The 23317-nt window shown below is 45.1% G+C and overlaps 1 protein-coding gene across 9 annotated transcripts in view; it reads left to right on the forward strand.

Moving 5' to 3' along the window:
* Positions 1-10732: 10732 nt before the first annotated feature.
* Positions 10733-23317, forward strand: part of LOC115135711 (acetyl-CoA carboxylase) — a 47159-nt gene continuing 34574 nt past the window's right edge. For 3 of the 9 annotated variants that reach the window (XM_029670707.2, XM_029670711.2, XM_029670710.2), the window contains exons 1-13: positions 10734-10881; positions 11876-12149; positions 15337-15469; positions 15572-15710; positions 16154-16263; positions 16378-16459; positions 16579-16677; positions 16785-17002; positions 17118-17327; positions 17482-17652; positions 22195-22520; positions 22614-22868; positions 22964-23191. In XM_029670707.2, coding sequence (XP_029526567.2) covers positions 11911-12149; positions 15337-15469; positions 15572-15710; positions 16154-16263; positions 16378-16459; positions 16579-16677; positions 16785-17002; positions 17118-17327; positions 17482-17652; positions 22195-22520; positions 22614-22868; positions 22964-23191 — 2210 coding nt within the window. In that variant the 5' untranslated portion in view covers positions 10734-10881; positions 11876-11910. Of the gene's footprint in view, positions 10882-11875; positions 12150-15315; positions 15470-15571; positions 15711-16153; positions 16264-16377; positions 16460-16578; positions 16678-16784; positions 17003-17117; positions 17328-17481; positions 17653-22194; positions 22521-22613; positions 22869-22963; positions 23192-23317 lie in introns of all 9 variants that reach the window. The other 6 variants (XM_029670701.2, XM_029670705.2, XM_029670709.2 and 3 more) reach the window with 4 other exon arrangements.

A 23317-nucleotide genomic window follows, 5' to 3' on the forward strand; every position in this document is an offset into this window, starting at 1 on the left:
TTGCAGCCATTACAATGAGCCCGTCCTCCTATAGCGCCTCCCACCAGCTTCCTCTCGTAAGTTGCAGTGCTGTTTTTTTCCTTGAATAAGGGAGGGTGCCAGCAGCATCATGGTCACATAAATGAAACATGGAGAAGAAGCTCTACAGAGGCAACATGCACCAGGACACACATGGAGATGTGAAATTATTCACATTCTGGACATCACAGACATGATCCCACCAAGGACAGTGGAGCCCAACTACATCTACCATGTTGGGACAATGGAGTTGTGGCATGATGTTACATTGGTAATAAACTATGGACAACAACATGATCAAGAAACATCAAATCCAATCAGATTTTATGCGCCGAATACAACAGCTGTAGACCTTACCGTGAAGTGCTTACTTACAAGCTAAACCAACAATGCACAATTTTTTTAAAGTAAGTAAGAAAATATTTGCTAAAAAAATCAATAAAAAAATGTAATAAACTAAAGTAAGAAATAAAGGTTATACGAGGTTATATGCAGGGCGTACCGGTAACAAGTCAATGTGCGGTGGTACAGGTTAGTCGAGGTAATTGAGGTAATATGTACATGTAGGTAGGGGTAAAGTGACTATGCATAGATAATAAACAGCGAGTAGCAGCAGCGTAAATAAAGGGTTCAATGCAAATAGTCCGGGTAGCCATTTGATGAACTGTTTTGCAGTCTAAGGGCTTGGGGGTAGAAGGTGTTCAGGAGCCTTGTGTACAGCGTGACGTTCGGTAGCAGAGAGAACAGTCTATGACTAGGGTGGCTGAACTCTTTGCCAATTCTTAGGGCCTTTCTCTGACACCGCCTGGTATAGAAGTACTGGACGGCAGGAAGCTTGGCCCCAGAGATGGACTGGGCCGTACACACTACCCTCTGTAGCACCTTGCGGTTGGATGCCGAACAGTTGCCACACCAAATGGTGATGCAACCAGTCAGGATGCTCTCGATTATGCAGCTTTAGAACTTTTTGAGGATCTGAGGACCCATGCCAAATCTTTTCAGTCTCCATAGGCGGAATAGGCATTGTCGTGCCTTCCTCACGACTGTCTTGGTGTGTGTGGACCATGATAGTTTGTTAGTTGATGTGGACTCCAAGGAATTTGAAGGTCTCGTCCTGCTCCACTTCAGCCCTATCTGTGTAACTGGGGGTGTCATCCACAATCAGTTATTTTATCTTGCTCATGTTGAGGGTGAGGTTGTTGTCTCTGACCTCCTCCCTGTAGGCTGTCGATGATCAGGCCTACCCCCTTTGTGTCGTCTGCAAACTTAATGATGGTGTTGGAGTCGTGTGTGACTATGCAGTTGTGGATGAACAGGAAGTACAGGAGGGGACTAAGCACGCACCCCTGAGGAACCACTATGTTGAGGATCAGTGTCGCAGATGTGTTGTTGCTTACCCTTACCACCTGGGGGTGGCCCGTCAGAAAGTCCAGGATCCAGTTGCAGAGGGAGGTGTTTAGTCCCAGGGTCCTTAGCTTAGTGATGAGCTTTGAGAGAACGATGGTGTTGAACGCTAAGCTGTAGTTAACAAACAGCATTCTCATGTAGGTGTTCCTTTTGTCTAGGCGGGAAAGGGCAGTGTGGAGTTCTGCAATGTTGACTAAAAGATCTGCCATGTTGCCTGCTGAGTAAACTATTGGAGGGGGCACTGCTGTGTGCATCCACACATCTATGAACAACAGACGAGTGAACTAAGCTTCAGACATAAAAATGATTAGCTGTTATAACATATAGTAATAAGGACTGTCTATGAATTGATCTGGAAATGTGTGATGGCTTCAAAAGGATTACTGTAGTAAAATTTGTGCTGAGAGACAACATGAAAGACAATGAATTATTCATCTCAATAGCAAAACAGAACAAAGTGGACAACAAAGCATGTATCAATGGTGTAACGGTCGTCGTTAGTGGAAGAAGGTGCAGCGTGGTATGTGTCCATATTTATTAGAATTAGAAATAACAAAATAACAAAGAGAAACGACCGAAAACAGTTCTGGCTGGTGCAGACACACAGCAGAAAACAGAAAATAATCACCCACGAAACACAATAGAAAACAGGCTCCCTAAATATGGTTCTCAATCAGGGACAACGATTGACAGCTGCCTCTGATTGAGAACCATACCGGGCCAAACAAAGAAATAGCAAATCATAGAAAAACAAACATAGACAACCCACCCAACTCACGCCCTGACCATACTAAAACATAGACATAACAAAAGAACTAAGGTCAGAACTTGACAAATGGGCTCCTATGGCTAAACACACAGCTTGTTAACTGATGCAAGGGAAGGTACAATGTGAATTGTAAACTGAGGTTTAGGAGTGGTTCATAATTTATTATACATGCTAGCTGCCTATTGTCACTGCATCCATCTGCACAATTAAGAATTATAGGATGCATAACATAACAGTAGTAGGACAACATTGGTAGGGCAACATGGTTGTACATGGCAGCTGACCAGTGTGAAACAATGTCCTCTGTAGCCATCTAGTGGATTAGCAAGGCAACTGTAATTTTAGAAAGGAAAGATCCAAACCAAGAGGAATTCTTTGAGAAATAGTATATTTGTGTTTTATTTTATCTTGGGAGAAGGGCTATCCTGTGGCCACAGGGTGAGGGACCGCTATCTGAGTGAGAGGTGGATGTGATTGCACCAGGTAGCCTTAGCCCTTGATCTCTGTGTAAAGTGTACGGCAATTTCTAAATTGGTTCCCGAAGCTGTCCTTCTCTGCTGCTGTTCCACATCCCAGAATTCATTGCTGTTGAAACACCAAGCACATACTGTACACAGGCACTCAATATCACTCACTACACACATTCAATTCATCAGTGTATCAAAGACCCCCAGCTCTGTGGATCAGGAGTCTTCTTCAGAGAGGTGTTGAAAGCAATTCACAGCACTATACTCAACAGCTTAGAAGGTGGTGTAATTATCAGAGATCTGAGCTTATTCTTTTATATTGACCTCTATCCATTGCTTTTTAAGTTTTATGTGCTCCCTGACTGTCTATCTTTCAAGTCAACCTCTTTTTACATCAAAGTGATGAACCCGCCATTTCCGACACAAAAGCAACACAACTACTGAGCTACATCAAGGAGAGGCCACGTTCAGCAACATCCTCAAATAACAACTCTATTCAGCCCTCTCCGTTTTCAACCTTTCTCTTTTCAAACTGTGATCAGTAAGGCTATATCCCTCATAAACAACTAGTAATCCTATGGCGTGTGTTGCACCACAATACCAGGGATCAAGCTGCCTCCTTAGCCCCCCCATTGCGGTGGAAAGCGCAGGCTCTGGTTACCTGCCGTCCTTCTCAGGCTTGTTTGCCATTAAATATTACAATGCGCGATAGAGTGGAGGTGAATGTGACCCCTTTTCGAGCTGTCAGTCAGGGAGAGAAAGGCTCCGCTGATGTGCCAAATAAACAGAGCGCTCGGTGGCAGGTAGGGTTACAGCCCTGCTGGAATTGGTACACTCTCGACTCCAGTTGCACCATGACAGGTGGATCACTTTACCTATGGCTGCCACATGAAATAGTCTGTTCCAAGTGCCGTCCTCCGTGATAGAATAATTACTTATTCATCACAGTGCCGAAGAGGGGGAAAGTGGTGAATGGGGTTTCTTGTCAGCTGAAATGCAGGAAACAGCTGACACAAGAGTATCTGTTACACTTCCCCCCACTCCACTCCACCCCACCCCAACCCTTCACCTTAGAGATGCCTGCCACAGTCTCAACTTCACTCACACAGTCACCGCAGCAGACCAGGATTTACCTCTGGAATGCAGGTAACAATACTCCATCAGAGTGACCCCTTCCATCCTAAGGTGGCTGAGAAGGCTACGGTGGTTAAGGTGGCTGAGATAAGGTATTTGCCAGTGTCCTTTACAGACAGACCTTGGTTAACAGGTTATCAGTCTTTTCACTCGGCAGAGGTAGCCTGATACCCAGCAGCTTCTGGGCTGTGGGGAGAGAAAGGAGACAGTGGCCTGGCCTGTGTGAGACTGAGATCTCTCTCTCTCTCTCTCCAGCACGGCTGTTCAGACACCTGAGAGCGGCTACGCTGTTTGAGCAGTGTGAAATCTCACACTTCCAGCCGTTCCAGGGGACCTCTGGCTCAACTAAGCTGGCACAGACTCACAGTGGCCCCAGCAGCTCTTCTCTGGTTCCCCTGGTCTCCTCTCCACCAGACCCCACTGGGCTCTAGAGAGCCCCTTTCACAAAGCATCTGACTTTATCCCAGGCGTCACGCACTAACCAGCAGATGAACTCCATTCAATATTTATCACGAGTGCTCTCAGGATCTCTGTGAAGCTGGGCATTTTAATACGCTGAACAAACATATAAACACAACATGTAAAGTTCCATGTTTCATGAGGTGAAATAAAATATCCCCAAAATGTCCATACGCACAAAAAGCGTATTTCTCAAAAATGTTGTGCACAAATTTGTTTACATCCCTGTTTATGAGCATTTCTCGTTTGCCAAGATAATCCATCCACCTGACAGGTGTGGCACATCAATAAGCTGATTAAACAGCATGATCAATACACAGGTGCACTTTCTTCTGGGGACAATAAAAAGCCTGTCACGCCCTGACCTTAGAGAGCTTTTTATGACTCTATTTTGGTTTGGTCAGGGTGTGATTTCTATGTGGGCATTCTATGTTCTTTTTTCTATGTTGTTGTATTTCTTTGTTTTGGCCGGGTATGTTTCTCAATCAGGGACAGCTGTCTATCGTTGTCTCTGATTGGGAACCATACTTAGGTAGCTTTTCCCCACATGGTTTTTGTAGGTAGTTGTTTTCTGCTTAGCAGAATCGGACCAAAGCGCAGCGTTTTGTTGTTTTGTGTTCAGTTTAAATAAAAAAGTAATGAACACTTACCATGCTGCGCTTTGGTCCGATTCCTCTTCTTCAAAGCCACTCTAAAATATGCAGTTTTGTCACACAACACAATGCTGCAGATATCATATCAACATGTAATTTGCATGCTGACTGCAGGAATGTCCCCCAGAACTGTTTCCAGAGAATTGAATGTTAATTTCTTTACCGTAAGCCGCCTCCAACGTCGTTTTAGAGAATTTGGCAGTACGTTCAACCGGCCTCACAACCTCAGACTACGTTTAATCACACCAGCCCAGGACCTCCACATCCGGCTTCTTCACCTGCAGGATCGTCTGAGATAAGCCACCCGGACAGCTGATGAAACTGAGGAGTATCTCTGTCTGTAATAAAGCACTTTTGTGGGGAAAAACTCATTCTGATTGGCTGGGACTGGCTCCCAAGTGTGTGGGCCTATGCCCTCCCAGGCCCACTCATTGCTGTGCACCTGCCGTCATGTGAAATTCATAGATTAGGGCTAGGTGAATTTATTTCAACTGACTGATTTCCTTATATGAACTGTAATTCAGTAAAATATTTGAAATTGTTGCATGTTGTGTTTATATTTTTGTTCAGTATACAGTATATACTGTGTCTATATATATATATATATATATATATATACACAGTATAGACATGTTATTTTTTACTTGTTATTTATATTTGTTTTTCACTGTGCAATTTTTCCTCGTGTTACTAATTCTATTTTTATTTGGCATCTTCTCTTTAACTCTGCATTGTTGGAAATGGACCCATAAGTAAACCTTTCACTGTTAGTCTACACCTGTTGTCTACGAACCACGTGACAAATACAATGTGATTTGATTTGCGTTCAAAGATGTCAATCAGCGATGGAGGGAGTGACTTTCCTCCTCGATGGTGCCTATTGTAACAGTCTGCCAGACTCCAGGAACGTGTAACTGAAGTCAACCTGAGCCCATTGAACTGGTTATAAGCAATATGTTCCTCTGTGTGATGGGTGAGCAAATGAACACAGTTTATTTTCACTGCAGGACTCCTGATACCCAGGGTGTTAGAAACAAATGCATTTGATTTTCAATGACTCCTTGCAATAGCTGGCATAGAGGGACGGAGAGCAATGATAGGCCTCCACTCATCTTCTGGCTATTTTTATTACAGAATTTTTAACAAGCTTTTAAACCCTTGTGAAAATAAATGTGATCTATGTATTTCAATCAACATGAAACCTTGGTAGCTGGGGAAAAGAATTACTTTGGAAATTTGTCGACATCTTTTTGAGTGTTGTAGAACATGGCTATGTGATACATTACTTCACGGCCAGAAAAAAATCATACTGTCATTATCAATTGCAACAAAGCTTTAAAAAAACGTTTTATCTCCAGAACTTTTTACTCACAAGGTAAAGCACACTCTCCCCAGGTAATTTTACATTCGGATTTGATTATTTCCAAGCCATTTCCCTGGTTCTGTGCATGTGGTTTTGTACATATCCAAAAGAAAGACTGGACATTGCTGCTGGGCAAGTCCTGGTTGGATTCTGCTGCACTCTGTTGGACATTGGAAAACAGAGCATACAAACACAGGTAAAGCCAAATATGGAGACACTTGCAGTGTTAGTAAATACCAACTGGGTGGCAGGGTTTAATTGCCTCAAAACAGCGTGTTAGTTTGTTGCTTGCTTTGTCTTGAATGCAGGTGCCATTGCTATTTCTATGTTTTCCAATAAATTATGAGAGAGAGAGAGAGAGAAGTTGTCCATTGCTTATTACAGAGTTATTACACCACATAGATCATGACTACTCCCTTCACAGAACAGTGGAAACTGGCTCTAACCAGAATAGAAAGAGGAGTAGGAGGCCTGGTGCACAACTGAGCAAGAGGACAAATACATTAGAGTGTCTAGTTTGAGAAACAGATGCCTTACAAGTCCTTAACTGGCCGCTTCATTAAATAGTACCCGCAAAACACCAGTCTCAATGTCAACAGAGAAGAGGCGACTCCGGGATGCTGGCCTTGTAGTTGTGCACTGTGTCCTCCCACTCCTCTTTCTATTCTGGTTAGAGTCAGTTTGCGCTGTTCTGTGAAGGGAGTAGGACACAGTGTTGTTCGAAATCTTCAGTTTCTTGGCAATTTCTCGCATGGAATAGCCTTCATTTCTCAGAACAAGAATAGACTGACGAGTTTCAGAAGAAAGTTCTTTGTTTCTGTCCATTTTGAGCCTGTAATCGAATCCACAACTGCTGATGCTCGAGGCCAGTTGTATTGCTTCTTTAATCAGGACAACAGTTTTCAGCTGTGCGAACATAATAGCAAAATGTTTTCTAATGATCAATTGGCCTTTTAAAATTATAAACGTATGGGCCTCTGTACACCTATGTAGATATTCCATAAAAAAAATAGCTGTTTCCTGCTACAATAGTAATTTACAACATTAACAATGACTACACTGTATTTCTGATAAATTGTATGTTATTTTAACGGACATAAAATGACCCCAAACTTTTGAACGGTAGTGTACATGTCGGTTGTTTTGCTCTAGGACGCCCACAGGCCTCACAATCAATCAAATGTATTTATGAAGCACTTTTTACATCAGCAGATGTCACAAAGTGCTATACAGAAACCCAACCTAAAACTCCAAACAGCAAGCAATGCAGATGTAGAAGCACGGTGGCTAGGAAAAACTCCCTAGAAAGGCAGGAACCTAGGAAGAAACCTAGAGAGGTACCAGGCTCTGAAGGGTGGCCAGTCCTCCTCTGGCTGTGCCGGGTGGAGATTACAAGAGTACATGGCCATTAAGGCCAGATTGTTCTTAAAGATGTTCAAACGTTCATAGCTGACCAGCAGTGTCAAGTAAAAATCACAGTGGTTTTAGAGGGTCAAAAGGTCACTACCTCAGCTTTTCATAGCTGAGCATACAGAGGTCGAGACAGCAGGTGTGGTAGAGAGAGAGAGAGAGAGAGAGAGAGAGAGAGAGAGAGAGAGAGAGAGTCAAACAGGTCAGGGTTCCATAGCTGCATGCAGAACAGTTGAAAGTGCAGCAGCAGCACGGCCAGGTGGACTGGGAACAGCCAGGAGTCATCAGTCCAGGTAGTCCTGAGCCATGGTCCTAGGGCTCATGTCCTCGGGATGGGAGTGAGAGAGGTAGAGCGAGAGAATTAAAGGGAGCACACTTAAATTCACACAGGACACCAGATAAGACAGGAGAATTACACCAGATATAACAGACTGACCCTAGCCCCCCGGCATAGACTATTTCATCATAGATACTGGAGGCTGAGACGGGTGGGTCGGGGGACACTGTGGCCCCTTCTGCTGATACCCCCTGACAGGGCCAACCAGGCAGGATATAACCCCACCCACTGTGCCAAAGCACAGTCCCCACACCACTAGAGGGATATCAACAGACCACCAACTTACTACCCTGAGACAAGGCTGAGTATAGCCCACAAAGATCTCCTCCACTGCACAAGCCAGAGGGGGCGCAAAACCGGACAGGAAGATCACGTCTGTGACTCAACCCACTCAAGTAACGCACCCCTCCTAGGGACGGCATGGAAGAGCACTAGTAAGCCAGTGACTCAGCCCCGTAATAGGGTAAGAGGCAGAGAATCCCAGTGGAGAGAGGGGAGCCGGCTAGGCAGCGACAGCAAGGGCGGTTCGTCGCTCCAGTGCCTTTCTGTTCACCTTCACACCCCTGGCCCAGACTACACTCAATCATAGGACCTACTGAAGAGATGTATCTTCAGTATAGATTTAAAGATTGAGACCACGTCTGAGTCTTTCACATGGATAGGCAGATCATTCCATAAAAATGGAGCTCTATAGGAGAAAGCCCTGCTTCCAGCTGTTTGCTTAGAAATTCTAGGTACAGTAAGGAGGTCTGTGTCTTGTGACCATAGCGTATGTGTAGGTATGTACGGTAGGACCAAATCTGAGAGATAGGTAGTAGCAAGCCCATGTAATGCTTTGTAGGTTAGCAGTAAAACCTTGAAATCAGCGCTAGCCTTAACAGGAAGCCAGTGTAGAGAGGCTAGCTTGGTGGTAAAATCATCAAATTATGGGGTTCTAGTCAAGATTCTAGAAAGCTGTGTTTAGCACAAATTGAAGTTTCTTTTGTGCTTAATATTGGTAGCCAGAAAGTAGAACATTGCAGTTGTCTAATTAGACGTGACAAAAGCATGGATTATGCTACAAAGATGGAAAAAAGCTGTCCTTTAAATATTATTGATATGTTAGTCAAAAGAGAGAACAATGTCCAGTGTAACGCCAAAGTCCTTCAAAGTTTTATTTGAAACAATTGTACAACCATCAAGTTGAATTGTCAGATGCAACAGCGGATCTCTTTGTTTCTTGGGACCTAGAACAAGCATCTCTGTTTTAAAAGTAAAACATTTGCCGCCATACACTTCCTTATGTCTGAAACACAGGCTTCCAGTGTAGGCAATTTTGGGGCTTCACCATGTTTCATCGAAATGTATAGCTGTGTGTCGTCCGTATAGCAGTGAAAGTTGACATTGTGTTTCCGAATGACATCACCAAGAGGTAGAATATATAGTGAAAACAATAGTTGTCCTAGTTTAGTAGAACACCCTCCCCCAGCTTAGACAGGGCTTAGACTCTAGGGGGTTGAGTGAGGAACAACTGATTCGTAGAAAGTGTCAGTCCTGCTGCCTCCCCAAAACCCATCAGGTTATACTTGAAGGACCTGTTTTAAACATGGACTCATTTCAACCTATTCCGTCTCCATTGTGAGTCTGCGTTGAGATAAATAGCCCCAAATAACAACAAGAAGGCCTATTTATAATCCAAATTATAACAATCATGTCAGGCAGACATACAGACTGCTTTAACGGTTTCACTCAGTAACATGATGGGGAACAGGAAAAAGTTACTGATGAAGCAGACAGACAAGGTATTGCACACTGTCTGTAATTCGCCCAATTGGCGTTAGATCTGATCTTACCACATCTCTGGCAGCTCTGGGTAAGTCGTTAAGGGTCAGGGCTACACGTTTACTGGGGACACAGGGGCCTTTGACCAGCCAAACTGTGGTGCATCAGCCAGGTGATGGTCCAAAGTACAGTTCAGCTTCTGTATAATGAGTAGGACAGTCAGGTGTGGGTGGGGATCCAGTTGCAAAAGGGAAATCTCCTGTACCACGTCCCAACTCCCTCATTTTATTTCAATGGGAATCTATAGCTGCTCATTAGGTGCAACAACAACAGTTTTTAATCATTGGGGGACAACTATTGAGATAATGAGAGTCTATTTAACAAAAATAGTCCACCCTACATTAGAGCTTGATTTGTTCTTTTAAAGGGAAAAGAAACACATATTGCCTGTTGTTCTGAAGTAAAAGTAAAAGTTGTTCAAAATATATATCGTAAAGTAAAGTACAGATAACCCAAAAAAACGACTTAAGTAGTAGTTTAAAGTATGTTTTACTTCAGTACTTTACGCCACTGCTAAATGATGTGTATTATGCAATGTCTTGTACTTGGTATGGTTCCTGGTACGTTACACATCATACCCTGTGTTTTTTCTTTTCTTTTTGTTCAATCAGAAAAGTCTGGAAACTACTGTATGATCAGAAATGACTCTGCCAGCCTGCCAGGGAGGATATGTTTGTACAGATCAGGCCATACTGGACCAAACACGTGGGATGGTAGAAATGTTTTCTTATTGGGCACACCTCCTCCCAGTCAATTCCAGTTTTGGCTCTTTCTGCCCGCCTTGGATATTTTTCGGACAATCCGATTGGCCCGCTACTGCAACACAGCCAAGGTCAGAGGTGAATGGCCAAACGTAACCCATCTTCGCATCATACCACTCCCTACTGTCAAATGCGCCTCTTGTAGTCACATTAGCTCATCATAATGTGTTTTTTGTCATCACCGGTTGGAAAGACATGTCTGAAACCAACGTGAATTAAATAAGTCACCACCAATCCTTTGGGATCGACGACTCAGGATTGCTTGTCGGTTTATTTCTCACGGTGAGTACTGAGTCTTAACCGTTAGCTTGCTAGCATAGCTAGGTGATGAGCTAATTAGCCACACTGACTGTATGTTACAGTAACGTTAGCAGACCGGTATCTTGCTAGCTAGCTGCCCGACACCTCGCATGCTGTTGTAATAACTTAGCCAACGTTAACAAGATACCGGTCTGTCTTTCTAGCTAACTACCTAGATAGCCAGAAACTACTTGTGAAACCTCCCTGCTTATTTACATCGACTAGGGTTGTATTGAGACTAACTAGTGTTTTTTGATTTATATGATTATGGTTAGCCATAACGCGACACAACACTACTAGTATGATTTGATTTAACTTGCCTGTTCGACATATTCGACATTGGATTCCCATCCATAAGATAAAGCAGTTTTGGACCAGGGTGCGGGGCGACATTTGTTTCCTATCATTATCATTAGAGCCTATCATTATCATGTGGAGTACGTCTATGTTCAGTGCTGTTCTCTTACGTTATGTCTGCATTGTTGGGCTTGTTTTTCAGGTCCAGCAAGCAGCTAAAACTAATGCTGGCAAGGTGTGTCTGTCTTGTTCTGGTTTCTCTGCTCGTGCACAGTTGTGGTTTAAGAAAATTATACCCTCGCAAAGACTAGCAAACATCGATGCAGACCATGCCTTTCAAACCAGTGGTTTTGGATTGGAGTTTGTTGTAACTGTATGTGTGTGAATGTATAAATAAACAAATATATATTACAGTCACAGTAAGCATTTTATTTAAGGAGGATGGGGAGGTAATGCCCTCTGTACCATTATTTTGCAATGTCTTGCAATATGAATGCAGGGTCAACATCATTTTTGTGCAACTCCTCTCACTGATGCAATCTGACAAACAGCAGCCAATGCCAGGATGGCCTGGTGTCATCACGCTGTGGCCCTGACTTACTTGAGGACTCGGCTCTATCTCCAGCTTTATAAATACTTGTGGTTTTGACTCTCCTCATCCACTCCTTTCCCTCCACAGTGTTCGCAGCCTGCCAACGTGGTGACGGTCCAGCTATGGCACAGCAGGACGCGCCTGCCAATAAGGCTGCTGCCCCGAACCTTGCTGCGCTGCACTCCAACTTCATCATCGGCTCTGTGTCGGAGGAGAACTCTGAGGATGAGATCCTGGGAAAGCCAGACCTGACACTGGGACTAGAGGAGAAGGAGCGCTCCATATCCCCCACTTCTAGCCTCAGCTCAGAGAACAGCACCTATGAGATGGGCTTCGAACACATCGACGGCCCCCACATGAGGTCAGAACCTGGGCTTTTCTCTCTGGTTTGTGTTCCCTGAGCTTCTGTTTGTGTTGTGTATCCAGGCATGGCATCCACAGAGAGGTGTTTAATCATAGCATCTATACTGAGGTTACCAGTATCTCAATGCATTATACAAAATGGTACTGCACAGTTTTTATTGACTAATCAATCTGGCTCCAGTTGTATGGGATGGAGAAACCTCCAATACATATATCAGACGAGTCTGGAGGGGAGTATTCTGGAATGGCAGAAGCAGGAGAACACTGGGTTCAGTGATCTCCCCCTGGCGGGCCTCCCTCGCTTCTCTGCTGTGGGTGGTGTGTGTGAAAAACGTGGCCAGGCCAGCTTCACACCATTCCTGCGTGCTATAGAGGAGCTGTGTGTTCTGGATGGACTGCCCTCCCTGCTGCTGTCCCATTGCCAACAACCTCAGCTCTGAGCCCTGAGTTCTCCCTGGAGCCTGTCCTCACCAGCTCTCCTTTGTATTTGGTGGCTCTTTTTACAGCCACTGGGACGAGGCTCTAGAGAATGGACATTGTGAATGCAGATGTGTGGCGATACATAAGACTTGATTTGTATGAATAACTGGCAGATATGGTGCTGGCCAGAAGAATATGTCAACATTTGTACACATGCAGTAGGCTCAGGCTATTCATTTAGAATGGTGTTCAGATTTGTTTCTCAGTCTTTCTTGTTTGCGAACTCTGTGTTTCGTGTGTAGACTATTCTAGTGAGTTTTGGTTCAACTATATGCGTGCCACAGGTCTGGGCTGTTGTTGGAATTGAATAGTTGTAACAGACTGACGTGAGAGTCAGGCCTACTGCAGTAGGGCTTTAGTGTTGTGGTGGGCCAGGACACTGACGAAGAAGTAAATATCTGCCTCCCAATTCCACTCACGCTGCTGTTCACCTGTCAGCTACGTCTTTCCACACACACTTTCCAAAGCCATGATTGGAAAATAGCTGTGTACAGTACACACTCTTATATTCGCTTATGGGGCGATCATTCAGTGGCATGATAGAAAAAACTTGATATCTGAATCACATTCCAATAGTTGAGTATAACCAAACATCATGCTCAGGTATTTACCTCCAGTCTATATGGGATTGTCTGAGGTTGCAGGCTGTTACGATGTGCCTTCCTGGCAGAGATAGAGGGGAAGGTTTTTCTTGATCCTCTTTTAGCACCTCACGTTTTAAGTGATTAGTTTCACAGCTCTCTACAGCTGACCTGTCCTGTGTGCTTGAGTATGTGATGGGGAGTGTGAGGGTTGATGATGAAACCGGAATTACTGGCAGAGGCAGAGCCCACAGCTCTCTCCCATAGGACAAGGGGGAGCTCAGGTGATGGGAAGTGCCGTTCTCTGGGAGCTTCATTCTCTGGGGCTTCATTCAGAGGCTTCTGTCTGTGTCTCTGTAGCATGCCATCTTGATGCAACAGTGCAGTGTCAGGCCACAGCAGCCGGCCGAACACACACTAAGGGGCTCTGTCCCTGACACACCCTTCTGGGTGACTGGATCCATCCCCCCACTGGCTCTCTCTGAGGGTGGAACTTAGTTTAGGTGCCCTATTTTTTTTTTTCCCCTGAGGAAACACTTGCAGGTTGTCCTAGCCTGTTAATAACATGTCAGGAACGAGCTCATCCTGCGACTGGTTGGTGATGGTGTGCTGTTACTTTTTTTACTCGTGGAAGGTCTAAATGTGTACAGTTCAGAAAAATGAGAGAACATTTCATCTTCTCTTCAGGGCAGATATACCTACTCAGTTAGAGACAAGGACATTGATTTCAAGTATTTTTTTTTTTTTTACTGTAGGTAGAGTAGACTGTTTACATTGATCCATGATGGTTCTCTCCCTTGATGTGACCATTAGAGCACCAGTTTTAGTAAGCAGTTGTGTTTTGAGGAGGAAAATGTTCTGCCCTGGCAGTCTAATCAGTCTAATCTAATCACAGTAGCTCTCTTATCATCGCAGCTTTGTAATTTTTTTTGTGTTAGGTTGCACCTACCCAACATTTTCCAGGTATTGGCTTGTCTTGTGTTACTAAACCTAGCCAGAGTATTTTCAGATTTCTTTATCAACGAATGCAGCAACAAGTAGTGTACATGTAAAATCAACAGTGTAATATTTGGATTCAGTCTTGTCAGGAGAACTGTTGTGTACTCAACTTTGGTCTAATCATTTTGCCATTATCCAGGCTGTATCACAACCGGCTGTGATTGGGAGTCCCATAGGGCGGCGCACAATTGGCCCAGCGCCGCCCGGGTTAGGGTTTGGACGGGGTAGGCAGTCCATTGTAAATAAGAATTTGTTCTCAACTGACTTGCCTAGTTAAATAAAGGTTAAATAAAAAATGTATACAATTATCTCAACTGTTCCCTTTCAATTGCTACTGTGGTTTTTATATTTCCTCTGTAAGAAACATTTAAATGTAGTCCTATCCATTTAGGCCAATTCCCAGGAGTGTGAAGGGTCAAAAGACAAGGTCGACAAAGATCTCGTTTGGTGTTTTTCCTGGCCGAGGAAGGCTTACGCTTGAATCAGACTTGGTGTAAAAAGACGCTGCCACAGCGCTCCACGCACTTGCTGATGGCACGGCTGGTGTACCATCTCTAATGGATCACAGTGACTGTTTCACCAGCGCTGGTCTTGAGTAGAGGTCAACCGACTATGATTTTTCAACGCCGATGCCGATTATTGGAGGACCAAAAAGCCGGTACCGATTAACCGTTCGGTATTTTATCTAACGGGTGGCATCCCTAAGTCTAAAATAAAGGTATATATTTAAAGAATCGGAAATCAACGCCCAAAAATACAGATTGTTATGGAAACTTGAAATCAGCCCTAATTAATTGGCCATTCCGATTAATCGGTCGACCTCTAGTCTTGAGCAACGTGTGCGCTCTGCTTACGCTACGTGTCAAGTGTAGTTTGGGCCGTTAACCTTATGCTTGTTGTGTATGTTGACTGTAGCATGAACTTTCACGTCTTCTTATAATAGAAGTTATTATGGACGAATGTAAAATAATATGTTGGTGACAAATGCTGGGGGATCGTGAACCGCCCCCCCACCAACCTTACACTACGGTGTTCTCTTCATGCTGGGGGATCGTGAACCGCCCCCCACCAACCTTACACTACGGTGTTCTCTTCATGCTGAAGTCATTTCAGTTGTTCACACAGACCGAGCATGTCTGGGCTGCACCTGGTCAAGCAGGGCCGAGACCGGCGTCGCATCGACCTGCAGAGAGATTTCACCGTGGCCTCCCCCGCTGAGTTTGTTACCCGCTTTGGTGGGAATAAGGTCATCGAGAAGGTAAGGCCAGGGCTTCTTTAGCTTCTAGGGCCTGGTTTTACCACATTTGACATGCAGTAATTTCAGAGGCTAGTCCCCTGCTCACATCTCTTCCCATCTCAGGTCCTCATTGCCAACAACGGCATCGCAGCGGTCAAATGCATGCGCTCCATCCGCCGCTGGGCTTACGAGATGTTTCGCAACGAGCGCGCCATCCGCTTTGTCGTCATGGTAACCCCTGAGGACCTGAAGGCCAACGCAGGTGAGCTTTACATTACGGTATCATCACAACTAGTAGCAGCGGAGTAACCGTTGTCTCTCTATTCTCTACCCAGCCTCTCTAACTCTGCTTAGTGACCCAGAGAGAAACAGGACAAAGCTCCAGCCAGTCTGATGTGTTTAAACAAGCAAACCCACTTAGGCTTCCAAGAGTGGACCAGAGCAGGATGTCTGTTGGTTTAAACCTGCACTGCACTGAACGGGCAACTCTGACCTAGTTCAGCAGAAAGGGCTTTGTCTGATAATAATGGCTTTCTCCAAATGCTATCATGTGTAAATGGTTTGACACTGGTGGTGATGTTTTAGATGTGACGATAGCAAGCTAATATTTAGAGACGAAAGATGAGATGAAATGTTGGACTGTTTTACATGCTATTTTATGGGCAGCGCAGAGCTAAACGGTTTTCACCCCACTATCTTCTACAGAGTACATAAAGATGGCCGACCACTATGTGCCGGTGCCAGGAGGGACCAATAACAACAACTATGCCAACGTGGAGCTCATTCTGGACATTGCCAAGCGTATACCTGTGCAGGTACTCCTAAACATCCATTTATTTAGGCCTAGAGTAGACTTTCTTCTAAATAGTGATTGATCTCTCTTGTATAACCTTTATTTGAACTGGTTGTGTTTGTAATGATTTCTCCAGGCTGTATGGGCTGGGTGGGGTCACGCCTCAGAGAATCCCAAACTGCCAGAGCTGCTCATGAAGAATGGCATTGCCTTCATGGGTAAGACTGTGTTTCCTACCATCTCCTCTCCACTGAGTCTTCCAGCCACACACAGAGCAACGGATACTGCTTTTAGCCTTTCTGTCCTGTAAGATGATGTGTTCTGTGCCTACTTCCAGGTCCTCCTAGCCAGGCCATGTGGGCACTAGGGGACAAGATCGCTTCATCCATCGTGGCTCAGACAGCTGGCATCCCAACCCTGCCCTGGAGTGGAGCAGGTATGTCTGTACCGTTGAATTCACTGGATGGCTTTGAAGAAAGTGTGTTGTCTGAGACTGATCCCATGGTGTGTGTGTGTGTGTGTGTGTGTGTGTGTGTGTCTCAGGGCTAACAGTAGAGTGGTCAGAGAGTGACCAGAAGAAGAGGATCATCAACGTTCCCCCTGATCTGTATGAGCTGGGCTGCATCCATGATGTGGAGGCAGGACTGAAGGCTGCGGAGGTGGTGGGCTACCCCGTGATGGTGAAGGCCTCCGAGGGAGGTGGAGGAAAGGGCATCCGCAAAGTCAACTGTGCTGATGACTTCCCCAACCTCTTCAGACAGGTGAGGTCCAGTCTAATTCCAGTATCACTATATGGTTATGATGGGCTGAAAGACATGTTCAGTATGAGTTTGGTTCTGAATAACCCATCGTGCTCCCTTCTCCTTGGCTCCCCAGGTCCAGACAGAGGTTCCGGGCTCACCCATCTTCGTGATGCAGCTGGCCAAACACGCTCGTCACCTGGAGGTCCAGCTCCTGGCCGACCAGTACGGCAACGCCATCTCCCTGTTCGGCAGGGACTGCTCCGTACAGCGGCGACACCAGAAGATCATAGAGGAGGCGCCCGCCACCATCTCCACCTCAGACGTGTTTGAGGACATGGAGAGGGTATGGCACAATTTGTGCTATTGGATGGAGACATTACCATTGAGAGGAGCCATGTCAATGTGTTGAAATTTGAGAGGGACTGTGGCCAGATGGACTCGTTGCTCTGTGGTTAAGTTGCCGGGTTGTGACTGTGTGTCTGTTCCTCACTCCTCAGTGTGCGGTGAAGCTGGCTAAGATGGTGGGCTACGTCAGTGCTGGCACAGTGGAGTATCTCTACAGCCAAGATGGCAGCTTTTACTTCCTAGAACTCAACCCTCGTCTGCAGGTGGAGCACCCCTGCACTGAGATGGTGGCCGACGTCAACCTGCCTGCTGCACAGCTGCAGGTCAGTTTCAGCAACAGTGTGTGTCCAGCTATTCAGTCTGTGTCGTACGTCACTGTTGTGTAGGTACACCTCACTGCTCTAGACAGTTAGTTTCATCCCGGGCCTCTGTCTCCATGGTAACTGGTTAGGTTGGCGTGAGCTAATGTACAGAAACATGAAAAATCAACCCTTCCCTCCTCCTCCTCACCACCCCTCTGGGGCTGTTCCAGACACCTCCAGCATCAGTCGTGGTGGTGGGTCACGTGTCCACTCAGCAGTATGTTGGTCAGTGGTGGGTCACGTGTCCACTCAGCAGTATGTAGGTCAGTGGTGGGTGTTCAAGCTGAAGGACAGACCAACAGAGCTGCTGCTGAAGATGGCAGTCGTCTGTCTGTGCTGTAGGGGAGGGATATACCCTGTCTGTCCACCTATCCCCACGTTGACACTGTCTAATCTCACTGGGCAGGAAGGGGCAGACGGACAACAGTGGGATACAACAAGCTGTGATTCCTCTCAGTGAGATAGATAAAGGTTTCTCAAAAGCATCTTAAAGGCCCAGTGCAGTCAAAAATGTGATTTCCTGTGTTTTTATATATATTTCCACACTGAGGTTTGAATAATACTGTGAAATTGTGAAAATTATGATAATGCGCTTTTTTTGGGCTCCCGAGTGGTGCAGCGGTTTAAGGCACTGCATCTCAATGCTAGAGGTGTCACTACAGACCCTGGTTCGATTCCAGGCTGTATCACAACTGGCCGTGATTGGGTGTCCCATAGGGCGGCGCACAATTGGCCCTGCATCATCCGGGTTAGGGTTTGGCCGGGGTGGGCTGTCATTGTAAAAAAGAATTTGTTCTTAACTGACTTGCCTGGTTAAATAAATAAATACAATTAAATTGTGTAGGAGCTGTTTTGAAATTTGAGCCATTTTTAGTAGGATGGAGTTTTGGCCTGCCTGGTGATAACACCAGGTGGTTGATTAGTTAATAGAGCCCTAAGAAAGAGTTCCAAACCTCACTGCCAATAACAGCTAGCTAAATTCATTCTTGAGAAATTGCTCTTTGCTAAGAAGCTATTTGTTCTTCTTTTTTACCATTTTAATTGAAAACAATCACAGTAAGGTACTTAATTGTCACCCAGAAATGATTTGATATTGAGATAAAAATGGCTGCATTGGACCTTTTAAAGGCTAAGTTTGTTAGAACCTTCGTAGGAGCGTTGTTAAATCTGAGCTCTTTCCCAAAACCATCATCACTAAAGTTTACAAACTGCCTCAGACCACTCGTAGAAAAGCTAAGTGCGTTGATAGTTTTGTAATCATTTTTTTTTTTGCGTCATTTTGTACAAAGATCTCCGCTGAACATAGACAGAAAAACATCTGTAACCGCTGATAACTTCAGAACAAAGATGACTACAAATACAAAGTTGCTCCACGATAAATGCCACTGTCTTTGCTGTTGTTACAAACAAACGAAAGATGAAAAGGTGCTTCAAATGAAAGTATAGGCTATATGGGCCTATGTACACTAAAACATTAAGAACACCTGCTCTTTCCATGACAGACTGACCGACAGGTGAAGTCTATGATCCCTTATTGATGTCACTTGTTAAATCCACTTCAATCAGTGTAGATGAAGGGGAGGAGACAGGTTAAAGAATGATTTTTAAGCCTTGAGACAATTGAGACATGGATTGTGTATGTGTGCCATTCAGAGCCTGAATGGGCAAGACAAAAGGTTGAAGTGTCTTTGAATGGTGTATGGTAGTAGGTGCCAGGCGCACCGGTTTGTGTCAAGAACGGCAACACTGCTGGGTTTTTCACTCTCAACAGTTTCCTGTGTGTATCAAGAATTGTCCTCGCCCCAAAGGGACATCCAGCCAACGTGACACAACTGTGGGAAGCATTGGAGTCAACATGGGCCAGCATCCCTGTGAAACGCTTTCAACACCTTGTAGAGTTCCCATGCGTCAACGAATTGTGGCTGTTCTGAGTGGGGAGAAATGGTGGTGCAACTCAATATCAGGAAGGTGTTCTTAATGTTTTGTACACTCAGTGTATTTAAATCATATTGAAATCAATTTCATGTCCAATCAATTGAGTTATATTGTGCTGCTTTCAGTTTATTATTTTTTGCCTCAATCTATTTAATGATGTGTAACAACATCTGTGGTTTAGGGTATTATTACTGGGTAAACATAATAAGCCGCCTCCGACTATTTGTAGCCATCGGTGGTAATATCTCTATAGGAGCTGATTCATCGTCAGTATCGACACAGGGTTTAACGACACACTTAGCAAACGTTCTCTCTTCGTGGTGTTCTGGGGAAAGCATGTCACAACTTCTGCCTTAGGAACGATGATGCATCATTAAAACACTCTTAAGCCTAAGTTCCATCGCTGTCGGGAAACTGGGCCCTGGCCAGGAAGAAGAGAGAGAGTTAATAACCGGGTTCTAAGTGAGAGAGAAATATCATTCAAGACCCAATGTTTTTCTGTAGTCAGCCAATTAAAACCCTAGCAGCCATTTTTATTCTTAGATTTTTAGCGGGTGGATCAGCTTTAATATTGCAGATTGTAGCTTCCATCAATGTAATTGTCTGCATCATTTCCCATCCCCATATATTTTTGGGTAAATATACATTACCAAGTGTGCGCAAAGCTGTCATCAAAAGGGTGGCTATTTGAAGAATCTCAAATATAAAATATATTTTGATTTGTTTAACACTTTTTTTTTTTTTTTGGTTACTACATGATTCCATATGTGTTATTTCATGGTTTTGATGTGTTCACTATTATTCTACAATGTAGAAAATAATAACAAGATTCAACAACTGAGACATATTTAACAAGTTCCACAGACATGTGACTAACAGAAATGGAATAATGTGTCCCTGAACAAAGGGGGGCCGAAATCAAAAGTGACAGTCAGTATCCTGTGTGGCCACCAGCTGCATTAAGTACTGCAGTGCATCTCCTCCTCATGGACTGCATCAGATGTGTCAGTTCTTGCTGTGAGATGTTACCCCACTCTTCCACTAAGGCACCTGCAAGTTTCTGGACATTTCTCAGGGGAATGGCCATAGCCCTCACCCTCCGATCCAACAGGTCCCAGACGTGCTCAATGGGATTGAGATCCGGGCTCTTCGCTGGACAGAACACTGACAATCCTGTCTTGCAGGAAATCACGCACAGAATGAGCAGTATGGCTGGTGGCATTGTCATGCTGGAGGGTCATGTCAGGATGAGCCTGCAGGAAGGGTACCACTTGAGGGAGGAGGATGTCTTCCCTGTAACGCACAGCATTGAGATTGCCTGCAATGACAACCAGCTCAGTTCGATGATGCTGTGACACACCGCCCCAGACCATGACGGACCCTCCACCTCCAAATCGATCCCACTCCAGAGTACAGGCCTCTGGTGTAATGCTCATTCCTTTGACGTTAAATGCGAATCTGACCTTCACCCCTGGTGAGACACAACCGCAACTCGTCGGTGAAGAGCACTTTTTGCCAGTCCTGTCTGGTCCAGCGATGGTGGGTTTGTGCCCATAGGCGATGTTGTTGCCGGAGATGTAAGGCAGATCCTCACCAGACAACAGGCCTACAAGCCTGTTGCGGAGCACTGATGGAGGGATTGTGCGTTTCTGGTGTAACTCTGGCAGTTGTTGCCATCCTGTACCTGTCCCGCAGATGTGATGTTCGGATGTACCAATCCTGTGCAGGTGTTGTTACACGTGGTCTGCCACTGAGACGATGATCAGTCTCTCTGTAGCGCTGTCTTGGGCATCTCACAGTACGGACATTGCAATTTATTGCTCTGGCCACATCTACAGTCCTCATGCCTACTTGCAGCATGCCTAAGGTACATTCACACCGATGAGCAGGGACCCTGGGCATCTTTCTTTTGTTGTTTTTCAGAGTCCGTAGAAAAGCCTCTTCAGTGTCTTAAGTTTTCATAACTGTGACCTTAATTGCCTACCGTCTGTAAGCTGTTAGCTGTGTCTTAATGACAGGTGCATGTTCATGAATTGTTTATGGTTCATTGAACAAGCATGGGAAACAGTGTTTAAACCCTTTACAATGAAGATCTGTGTTAATTGGATTGGATTGGATTTTTATGAATTATTTTTGAAAGACAGGGTCCTGAAAAAGGGACATTTATTTTTGTTTGTGTGTGTGTGCCTAGCTATCCATCTTTTAAAAAATATATATTTTCCTCTTGCCCTACTGCCCAATAATTGGACTAAACTAATGGCCAACAACACTACGGCATCTTCTTCCAGTTTATACATACTATATACATTTTACAGGCACAGTATATTTTACAATAGTTATCTTTGTTTGTTTTTAATCCCACCCTTAACACATGTATTATTATTCAGTATTGCCAGGAAATGAAAGGGTGTTAGTGAAGATTCAAACTTTAAGCACATTCTTGACTTCAATTATAGGATAAACATTGGATCAGAAGTACATTAGTGAATTTTATAATTATTTCAAAGACCCATTCGTTTAACAGGAACTTCCTTCTACTACAGACCGGAACTGTTTCTTCTTCCTCAGATTTCCATGGGGATTCCCCTGCACCGTATCAAGGACATCAGATTGATGTATGGTGTCCAGCCCTGGGGAGACTCTATGATTGACTTTGAGGGTCTGTCCACGGCCCCCTCCCCACGGGGACATGTCATCGCTGCCCGCATCACCAGTGAGAACCCTGATGAGGGTTTCAAGCCGAGCTCGGGCACGGTGCAGGAGCTGAACTTCCGCAGTAACAAGAATGTGTGGGGATACTTCAGTGTGGCCGCGGCCGGAGGCCTGCATGAGTTTGCAGACTCCCAGTTTGGCCACTGCTTCTCCTGGGGAGAGAACCGAGAGGAAGCCATCTCGTGAGTAAAAATCATGTGAAGTTCATTGTGTTTTGTGTGTGTTGTCAGTGAGACCCAATGATGTGTGGTAACACCTCTCCTGTGTGTGTTCAGTAACATGGTGGTGGCCCTGAAGGAGTTGTCGATCAGAGGAGACTTCAGGACCACAGTGGAGTACCTCATCAAGCTGCTGGAGACTGAGAGCTTCCAGCACAACACCATCGACACAGGCTGGCTGGACAGGCTCATCTCAGAGAAGATGCAGGCAGAGCGTCCTGACACCATGCTGGGCATAGTGAGCGGGGCTCTCCACGTGGCTGACGTCAACCTGAGGAACAGTGTCTCCAACTTCCTGCACTCTCTAGAAAGGTCAACACTATTTTAAAGATTTTAAGAACACACACACACACACACACACACACACCGTCTCACTCTCCTCTCTTCTCCTCTCTCCCCCTCTACAGAGGCCAGGTGCTGCCCGCGCACACTCTTCTCAACACAGTTGATGTGGAATTGATCTATGAGGGTACTAAGTATTGTCTGAAGGTGACACGTCAGTCCCCCAACTCCTACGTGGTCATCATGAACAGCACCTCGGCCGAGGTGGACGTCCATCGCCTCAGCGACGGGGGCCTGTTGCTCTCCTACGACGGCAGCAGCTACACCACCTACATGAAGGAGGAGGTGGACCGGTAGGATGGATGGAAGGAAGGAACGATGGACAGACAGAATACATACATTCTTCATTTAAAGGAATGTTGAGAGGTTAGCTTGGGGTTGATTTGGGCAATGGACTAAAAGAGATTCTGTCCCCCGCC

This window comes from Oncorhynchus nerka, linkage group LG10 (genome assembly GCF_034236695.1).
Source record: "Oncorhynchus nerka isolate Pitt River linkage group LG10, Oner_Uvic_2.0, whole genome shotgun sequence".
In the NCBI taxonomy this organism is placed as follows: domain Eukaryota; kingdom Metazoa; phylum Chordata; class Actinopteri; order Salmoniformes; family Salmonidae; genus Oncorhynchus; species Oncorhynchus nerka.